Below are 9,303 nucleotides of genomic sequence, written 5' to 3'. Positions count from 1 at the left end.
CTGGGTGGGGCAAGCCTATAATCCCAGTGATCTGGGAGGTTTAGCAGGAGGATCCCAAGTTTGAGGCTAGTCTTAGCATTTAGATAGGCCTTAAGCAACTTCATGAGACCATGTCTCAAAATAAAAAACAAGAAGGGCTTGGAATATGGCTCAGGTTTATTTGTTTTTTTCTGATGCTTTACTTTTTATTTTAATAAATCATCTGTATTTTCTTCTATAATAAGCATAAAAGATACTACTCCTTTGGTAATATTTATTATTTAGTAATTGAAGCATTAAATGACAATTTTTACTTTTAATATCATACTCATTATGTTTGAGATTATTTAGCTTTCATGTGGAGAAAAAGAGACCCAGGCACAAATCTTTACATTATGCACCAGCTAGGTCTGCAACACGATTTTAATAATATTTACTGATATGTGGGCAATTTTTTCTATGAAGTGGGCAGAGAGGTATCAGTAAGAGTGACTGTAAAGTGGCCAGTCAAGTGTTATGATCTTTAACCCACTGCTCAATACATTTCAAGATCTTATTTATATTATCTTCTAGTTCTTCTGGTTTATTGCCGGGCAGTTGATGCACAATTTCTTCTTTGTAGGATACTATGACTTCTCCATAAAGAACTCGAAAAATCTCACACTGAATATTATCTTTTAATTTCTTCTCACCATAACCCTTTGTTTCAATTCTTTTGTACACTACACCGTTATTTGTTCTTAACACAAAAACCATACGAAACCAGCATTCAGGGAAGAAATCAGAACCATGGTAATCAACAATAGCTCCACCTTCTCTCATTTGGTTTTCTAACTATCTTCATTTAAAATGGGACAATCATTCTCTTGATCATAGCCATTATATTCTGTCCTTCTCGAGATAAATCACCCACACTCACGTATTTCATTCCTGATCTTGATGCAAGTTCTTTGCCTAGTGTAGTTTTTCCAACCCCTAGAGTTCCTGGCCTTTTGTGACACATTTCCATTGCATGATTGGATCCAGAGGCACAATTCTGGTCTGCATTTTGGGTTGGCTCAGGTTTTTTAAAAAATATTTTTAGTTTTAGGTGGACACAATAACTTTGTTTTATTTATTTGTATGCAATCCTGAGGATTGAACCCAGTGCCTCATACATGCTAATAAATAAATAAATAAATAAATAAATAAATAAATAAATAAATGTGGTATATCCATATAATGGAATATTATTCAGCCTTTAAAAGGAAGGAAATTCTGACACCTGCTACAACATGAATGAACCTTGAGGACATTAAGCTCGGTGAAATAAGCCAGTCATAAAATGAAAAATGCTGTGTAAGTCCTCTCATTTGAGATACCTAGAGTATTTAAATTCATAGAGATAGAAAATAGAGTAGCTGGGGTAAATAGAGTAGCCCAGTGGTAAAGCATGTACAAAGTCCTGAGTTTAATCCTAAGTATCAGAAAGAAACAAAAGTAAAATGACCTTTTAGTTCTTCATGTCCAACAATGCTCTCAGTCAGAGGAAGGACACTGCCTTCCCCAGTGTAGCCACAAATGACTGGAAGCACCCTGGAGCAGAATAATTGGTGCCACCAGCTGTTTCCATGTGAAGTTAGTGGTTGCCAGGAGCTGGGGTGGGGGATGGGGCATTATTGTTTAGTGGATACAGTTTCTGTTTGCAAGATGAAAAGAGTTCTAGAGACCTGTTGCACAACAACATGAATGCACTTAACACTACCAAACTGTACTCTTAAAAAGGGTCTCCACCCTGGAGATGGAGTTCTGTGGTAGAATGCTTGACACACAGGCACAGAGGCCCTGGGTTTGATCCTCTTGGAATGGAGATTTTTTTTGCGGGGGGGGGGTGGGGGGGTGGGGGCGGGCACAGTGCCGGGGTCCAAACTCAGCCTCTGTACATGTTAGGCAAGTGCTGAACTACAGCACCAGCCTATCATGGTAAATTTCTTTTGGGGGAGTACTGTGGATTGAACCCAGGAGGCTTTTACCACTCAGTCACATCTCCAGTCCTTTTTATTTTTATTTTGAGACAGGGTCTCACTAAGTTGCTTAGGGCCTCACTGAGTTGCTGAGGTTGACCTTGAATTTGCAATCCTCTTGTCTTAACCTCCTAAATCTCTGGGATTACAGGCATGCACCACCACGCCCAGCCGATGGTAAATTTTGTTAAAAACAATTGTGAAAGAAGTTGCTTTCAGCTGTGATCATTGGCCTGAAAGGAGGAAAGGTGGTGGGTGCCTTCAAGGGCTGGCGGTGAAGTCCAGTGTAGTGAGCTGGTCTGAGTTCCTTCCCTAGGGTAGTCACAGAACCTGTCTGAGCCTGTTTTCTTGCTGTAAAAATGGATTATTGTATGAGAGGGTATAGCAGTGGCCCTCGATCCATAGATATTCAGGTGGATTTCCTCCGCTTGCTGAGGCCTGTGGCTTTCAGCTCACGAATAATGTGTCTGGGTATACACCAGAGTTCCTCAGATAGTTTAAGTATTCTTTGAGGATAAGACTGCCCATAAGTGTGTCAGGTTGGGACAGCTCTTGAGCCTGCCCCTTCCCTCTTCCCACCTTTAGCCCTAGGGACAACAACCCTTTAGCCCCAATTCTGGGACTTGGTCATAGAACCAAATGGTAGCACCAATGCTTCTGCCCCAGGGGTGCTTCAGTAATTTCTGGCTGCACTGTCACCCTTTCTCTGACAGCCTTGCTGGGTGTAGGGAACCAAAGCAGCATCAAACAGAAGCAAGAAAGGATGAAGTCCACCCTTTATCCCCACCCTCCTGGAGAGGGAGTCCTGGAAAACCATGGAAGAGGAAGTGGCTTTGAGTCATGTGACTTTAGCTGTGGGGAAACCCCCTGAGTCTCAGTTGACATTTATGTAAAATGGGACAAAAGAAAATGTGCTTCCAAGAGGATCCCTCGCAAAGCACTTTGGGAAAGGGAGAATCTATAGAGTGAGACTCCCTGCTGGGTTCACCAGCAACACAGCCCCAACCCAGGGAATCCTTGGGAAAGTTCTGGCCAGACAGAACGTTTTAGCCCTGGCTTTTGGCTGGATCCTTTGTACCAGCATGCCCTAAACAGGACCCACCCTAAGGAGTAAGAATGCAACTACTCTTCCCTGGTCAGGGAGACATTTCTGTGTAGCACTTGTAGATCCACTGGACAGGAGAGGGAAGAAGAGACATGTTCATGTTTCCCTTGGTTGTTCTTTAACTTCTAAAATATTCTTTTTTTTTTTTTCTATGAACATTTTAATGAGGGGTTGAACATAAAATAGAAAAATAACATTCTGATTCCTTTTTTTTTTTTTTTTAAGATGGAGACTTTTCTTAAGACTTTCATACAAGGCAATGGATGTATAATGTTAACCTGCTAAAGACAACACATATTGACCACAGAAAAAGGCACTTCTTCAAATACATATTATAGTTATTGACAACTTTGAAACAGTCAAACTCTCAGGGATTGGCTTGTTTTCTTTTGGAAACAACTCATACTTAAGCCCTACTTCTCCCAGAGGTTAGGGGACACCTAGGGACTGCCATCAGTTTTACACAATGGTGCCTGGAGCAAATGTTGCTTAAGGCGGCTGCAAGGAGGGATGTTGTGGGAGGGTGCTTATGCTTGCTTCTCATCCAGAGGGGTGTGGGAAGTCAGAGGCTACCACCCCAGCAGGGAGCCTTGCTTACTCTCCATGAATAGACAAGTCATCCAACAGGTGGGCTGGGACTAGGCCCCTGTGGCCACCTGACTCACCATAATAGAATCCTTTATCATCCACAGGCCCATACACTGTGACCGTGTCACCAGCCCTCAGTGCCAGCTTGCCCTTTCCCCGGCATCCTGCTCTCCTGTCCCTAGGATCATAGTCCAGGGCCGCCATCATGGTCTTTGGAGTCCACAGTGTGGGTCTCTTGGAGTTCCCTTTGGGCATGAGGAACCTACCCTGGGGCCTAGTGAGCCTCTCAAAGTCTGCAAGGTGTCCCACAGAGGGCAGGTGCCCCTGTGCTGGCAAATGCCACCCCTTGTCAGTCCACTCTGTGCCCACCTCCACCTCAACCACCAGGTGCCCAGGGATGTTGCCCACTTGTCCATTGCACTCACCATGGTAGAAGCCGTGGGGGTCCTGACAGCCCCATACTCTTAGCAACTGCCCTTTCTGGAAGGCCAGTTCCTTCTCTGCAGCCTCAGGGTTGGCAGACATTGTCAGAGGGTTATAATCAAATAGGGCCACAAAGACCCTGGTGGGAGTGTTGGCTTCTGTCCCCAGTTGTGGAGGACCACCCCTGGACATCTTAATGACTTTGTTGGATGGAGTTGGACACAGCACTGAACTGGGCTCAAGGAGCTGGCACTCTCTCTTACCCCCCAGAGCCTGACCTCGCCTATTGTGGGGCCTGCACTTCTTTTTCTGCTCTTGATTTTTTGTGCACCAAGGATCCAAGCATGCTACCTCTGCCTCCTCCAAAATGTCATGGAAATCAGTTGCATATTGCTGGCAGGTTCTTTGTTGGGGAGATATGAACACTTGGGCATCCTGTTTTTGCCTAAGGGCCTTCTCAAGGGCAGCCTTCTCCTGACTTAGCTCTTTCCTAGGTCCACACTCAGGTGATAGATGGCTGAATCCTGGAGCAGGACTTCTGCTGGCATTTATGTGCCCATGGTGGTTTTCTTTCAACCTAGACCGGTCACTGGGCAGAAGTGATCTATGGTGGTTCTGGGGACTCTTCTGAAAGGGCAGGTCCTTTCTGTATTTCTTCCAGACCTCTCTGGGCTGGGCTTTGTTGCCAGTCCCTTCTGAGCTTAGGTTGGACACTGGGGACTGTCTCTTTGGGGGTTCTTCAGGAAATGCTTCTAAAGACTTGGTCTGAGGCTCCCCACAACTTCCAGGAGTGTGGGGGCCAGCCTTGGTATTCAGAGAAGCAAGTAGTAGCTTCTGATGGCAGACAGGGAAGGTGACTCTGTAGGTGGATGGGTCACCACAGGTGTAGCTAAAGGACGGAGTCTCTGGTAATGTGTTGCAGGTGAAGTAGTCCTCAGGGATTTGAGCTGGCACTGAATCCATGGACTCACCATAGAAGGACATGGTTCTCACTGAGACCTTTTGGCATGTTAGGGGCACCTGCATCTGGGAAAATTCCAACAGGGTGCTCCCAGCAGTGGCATCAGTGACCTCTGCAACCTTGAGCCCATCTGCATATACGGCATAACCAGTAACCTGCACCCCATTAGAGGACCCAGCTGAGTCAATGGTCACAGGAAGCCAACTGACCACCAGGAAGCCTGGCAAGGTGTGATGCTCCACCAGGACATCTAGTGGAGGGTCAGGGGGCCCTGCTAAAGGTGTGTTGAAGATGATGGTAGAAGACATTGTTTCCCAGTGCTCCTGCAGCAAGTCCCAAGGCAGACGCACCTCCACCCGCACCTGGTATCGTGTGCTAGGATGTAGGCCTTGGAAAGTGTAGTAACTCACACCTGAAGGAGTCAGGGCATGCTCCTGGTCATTGAGGTACACCACATGGGGGTGTCTGCTACTGCTGCAGACCCAGGTAATATCAGCTGATGTGGCTGTGACACTCTGAAGGTGTAGTTGCATTGGAGCCACACACAGCACTCCTTTGGCCCCAAGAAGGGGTTTGGAGAAGTCCTGCTCCCCCACACTCTGTGGTGAGCCTAGCCAACAGGCTTTTGTATTAGACTCCAAGATCTCTACTGCCATTTCGGTCTTGGAGGCCACACTTCCCTTCTGGCATGGCACTTTATCCACTGATTCCTGCACTTCCCCAGGTAAGGAGCTATTTTCCTCTGAGGCTTTGCTCTGCCCGGCTGGCAGTATAGTGGGGGCAAGGTCAGGGTCCTTGGGAGACAGGCAGCCTAAGATGTCGCTTTCTGGAATCTGTTCCACCAAGTTCGAGGGCACTAGTCCCCGCCGGCCATCCTCAAGCTCCCCTTCATAGAAGCCATCATCATCCATGTCCCCAAAGATATATACATAGTCACCAGCTGTGAGGGGCAGCTCACCCTCAGGTTGCTCATTGGGCCCTTCTAAGGGGTTGTAGCTATACCTAGCCAAGAAGATCTTGAGCTTGGGAGTGGCAGCAGCCTCAGAGGACCTCACTTCCAGGGAAGGAGACACACTGTCTGGTTCCAGATCATCCACCTCACTGACTGTGTCCATGTCCAGAGTAAGGCAAGATGGCACTGTGGCCCACATGGATTCCACCTCTGAGGAGGAGGAGGAGTTTGACTGGGAGCTGGTTTTCTTGGTCTGGGGCCTGGAGTCTAGAGGCTGGCTGGCAGGGACTCTCTCTGACACTTGGGGGACACTGGATGGTTCCCCAAGAACTGGGCTCTCCTGCTGTGAGAGACAAACAGGAAACTGTTCTGACAGAGCATGATCTTCAGGACCTGGCTTGAACTTTGCCCTTCTACTACCCCTACCCTGGGATTCTGGGGTTTGGTTAGTCTCCCGCTCGGGAGGGTGGCCAGGCTGACACTGCAGCGCCTGCATCTCCTTCCGGGCATCCTGCAGGTCACTCAGGGCCTTCTGTAGGTCGTGCTGCAGCTGCTGCTGCCTGTCTTGCCCGCGTGCCGCCTGTTGCAGCAGCTGCTCTGCCAGCAGGCCGGCGGCGTCGCGCTCCTGGCACGCGCGCCCCAGTTGCCCGCGCACGTCGCTGTTCTCCGCAGCCACCTTCCTTACCCAGTCAGCCTGGGCCTGCAGCCGCGCGTTCTCCTCCGCCAGCCAGGCGCCCTTGCGCAGTGCTGTCTGCAGCTGTGCTGCTGCCTCCTCGCCACGCCGCTGTGCTGCCGCCGCTTGCGCACCCAGTTCCTCACATTCTCTACGCCGCGCGCCCAGCTCCCGCTCCAGTGCCTGCACCTGGTGTCGCGCATCTTCGCAGGGTACGCTCTGGCTGCCCGCCTCCGCCCGGGTGTCGCTCTTGCCCTGTTGCAGCGTCAACTGCTTCTGCAGGCGTAGCACTTCCCGCTGGGACTCCCGCTGCAGCCTGTCCAAGTCACTGATATTGAGCCACTGCGTGCAGGGGGCGCCTCCTCCAGGATCAGAGGCACTGCTGAGGTCGGTGGCGACGCGTGCCTGCAGCAGGTGGCATTCGCGCTGCAGCTCTTCGATCTGCTTGTCCTTGGCCAGCAGTGCGCTAGCTTGCTCTGACAGATCCTGAGCACGCTGGCGGGCAAAGGCCTGGCACAGCTCCAGGCCAGCGCGGCTTTCACCAGGCACAGGCGCGCTCATTGCTCTCAGGTTGGTCTCCTGCAGCTTGCGAGCCCGGTCCTCCAGGCGCCTCGCGAGTCCGGTCAGCTCCGCGTGCTTCACTTTGAGCCGCTTCACCTTTTCGTCCGCCTCGACCGAGAAGCGAGTGCGCCTCAACTGCAAGTTCTCTTCATGCAGTCCAGAGCAGCGGCGCGCTAGCACCCTCAACGTTTCAGCAAGTTCCGAGTTCTGCTTCACCAACTTGTGGTAGTCCAAGCTCAGTGGTGAGGGCGTCAGAGCATCACAGGGCTCCTTCCGGGAGACTTCTCCTTCCCCGGGATCGCTAGGGTTCCTATGTACGGATAGTGGCAGGGACGGTAGCAATGACGGTGACGGGGGACTTGGGGAGCCCCGTATGGAGGCGTCTGTCGAGGAGACTTGCGCCTCAGATTCAGAAGCCTTGGGGAAACTCGGTGTGCTGTCCAGTGAGCAAGAACGCTCTGTTGCTAAGGAATCGAGAGAGCTGGCGCGCGTGGGGAGCAGGTCAGCTGCGGAACTTGAGCACACCGCCGGCACCAAATCGAGGGAACGGGAGCGAACGCGGACGCGGGCACTCAGACCGTCCAGGGATGCGAGTCGACAGTCGGGCTTTGGAGTGAGATGAGCACTGCTTGCGGTTTCAGGGAGCCGCTCTTCGGAGGGATTCTCTGCCTGGGAGTCCGGGGGTCCAGACAAAGCCGGCTGCCAGCGGAAGTGTTCCAGGATGTACTTGAGGAAGAGCTGGCGCTCCATGTCCAGCGCCGCCTGCAGGTGGCGGATGCGCGCTGCCTGCTCGCTGTCGGTGTCCCAGCGCAGCTGTGCCAGGACGTCCTGCAGACGACAGCGGCATTGCGCGGCGGAGACCTCGGGCGCCCCCGCGCGGCCGCAGTAGCCACGATTCACCAACTCCTGGGCCAGCTGGCGTTGCAGCTCCCGGGCCTGGCGCACCACGCCATCGCGCTCGCGGTGCAGCAGCTGCTGCAGCTGCCGCAACTCGGCCTCCTTCCAGCGCAGCAGCTGCCGGATCTCGGCCTCGCGCTCCCGCTGCACCTCCTCCTGCAGCTGCCGCAGCTCCCGGAAGCGCTGTGCCTCCCACTTGGAGCGCAGATGGTCAGCCAGCTGCTGCCGCTCCCTCTCTGCTGCCTCCCGCAGCTGCCGTGTCTGGGCCGCGAAGCGCCGCCGTTCCGCTAACCCCCGCGCGCGCTCCGCCTCCAGCTCAGCCCGCAACTTCTCCAGCTCTCGTCTCTGCTCCTCCTGCACTGCAGCCGCCGGGCCGGGGCTACCTGGCTTCTTGGGCGACGTGCGGCCGCCACCCAAGGGGGTGGGCGAGTCTTTGGTCATTGTGGCCGCAGCCAGGCCATACGCCTGACCTCGCCTGGCAGGCCACAGCTCGCCAACGGCCGCCGCCCCGGCCGCGGCCAACCGCCCAGCTCGCCCCTTCCGGCGCACCGTGGTGGGACTCCACGCGCCCCTTCCGCTTCGGGATGGGTTCTTCTAGTCCCTGCCTCGGGTGTCTCTTCAAGGATTGTATACCTCTCCGTGTTGCCTAGGCAGACAAGGACTCCTGAGCCTACCGAGATTCCCCGGGGGTCTTTCTCGTCCCACATCTTTCCTACTCTATGACTGGATATTTTCCCAGCCCTAACAGACCAAGGTGCCCGTGGGAAACCTTGGCGCTGCTCCTGGGCCTGGAGAAAGGGTCCAGGTGTGTATGTAGGTCAGGTCACAGATGGTCTCCAAAATTCTTCCTCTGGAGTCCTTGAGTGCCTTGTCTCCAATTCCCCTACCAGGGGTTCATGCAGTGTGTTTGACCTAGGTGACTGGGAACTACAGCAAGAGTGCCTAAATTTGGGAGTTGAGCACTATACCACTGACGGGAGGGCGTATTTGGTGTCTGTACTCCACTGCATCTATTCTTCCAAGAAACCCATGGTGCTAAGCACTAGCATACATCATCTATGGAATTCCTTTCATGCCCATTTTTCAGATGAAAAGTATCAAGATCCACAACTTGGATTTGGTGCCAGCTGTGACAGGAGAAGGGCAGCTGTGAGGGTCAGA

The 9,303-nt window shown here is 52.1% G+C and overlaps 1 protein-coding gene and 1 pseudogene across 1 annotated transcript; both read right to left on the bottom strand.

Moving 5' to 3' along the window:
* Positions 1 to 486: 486 nt before the first annotated feature.
* Positions 487 to 988, bottom strand: LOC124991940 (adenylate kinase isoenzyme 6-like; annotated as a pseudogene).
* Positions 989 to 3,413: 2,425 nt separating this feature from the next.
* On the bottom strand, positions 3,414 to 8,583 carry LOC124991038 (RIMS-binding protein 3B-like). Its single transcript, XM_047561699.1, has one exon. The coding sequence runs from the start codon at positions 8,581 to 8,583 to the stop codon at positions 3,682 to 3,684; it is 4,902 nt and encodes a 1,633-aa protein (XP_047417655.1). The 3' UTR covers positions 3,414 to 3,681.
* Positions 8,584 to 9,303: the final 720 nt, after the last annotated feature.

The sequence above is a fragment of the Sciurus carolinensis genome, chromosome 8, assembly GCF_902686445.1.
Source record: "Sciurus carolinensis chromosome 8, mSciCar1.2, whole genome shotgun sequence".
Classification (NCBI taxonomy): Eukaryota; Metazoa; Chordata; class Mammalia; order Rodentia; family Sciuridae; genus Sciurus; species Sciurus carolinensis.
Note: the sequence above shows the minus strand (reverse complement) of the source record. Positions and strands in the feature narration are given on the sequence as shown.

Coding starts and splice junctions, on each gene's coding strand:
- LOC124991038 (XM_047561699.1), bottom strand. CDS start 8,583: ATGACCAAAGACTCGCCCACCCCCTTGGGTGGCGGCCGCACGTCGCCC.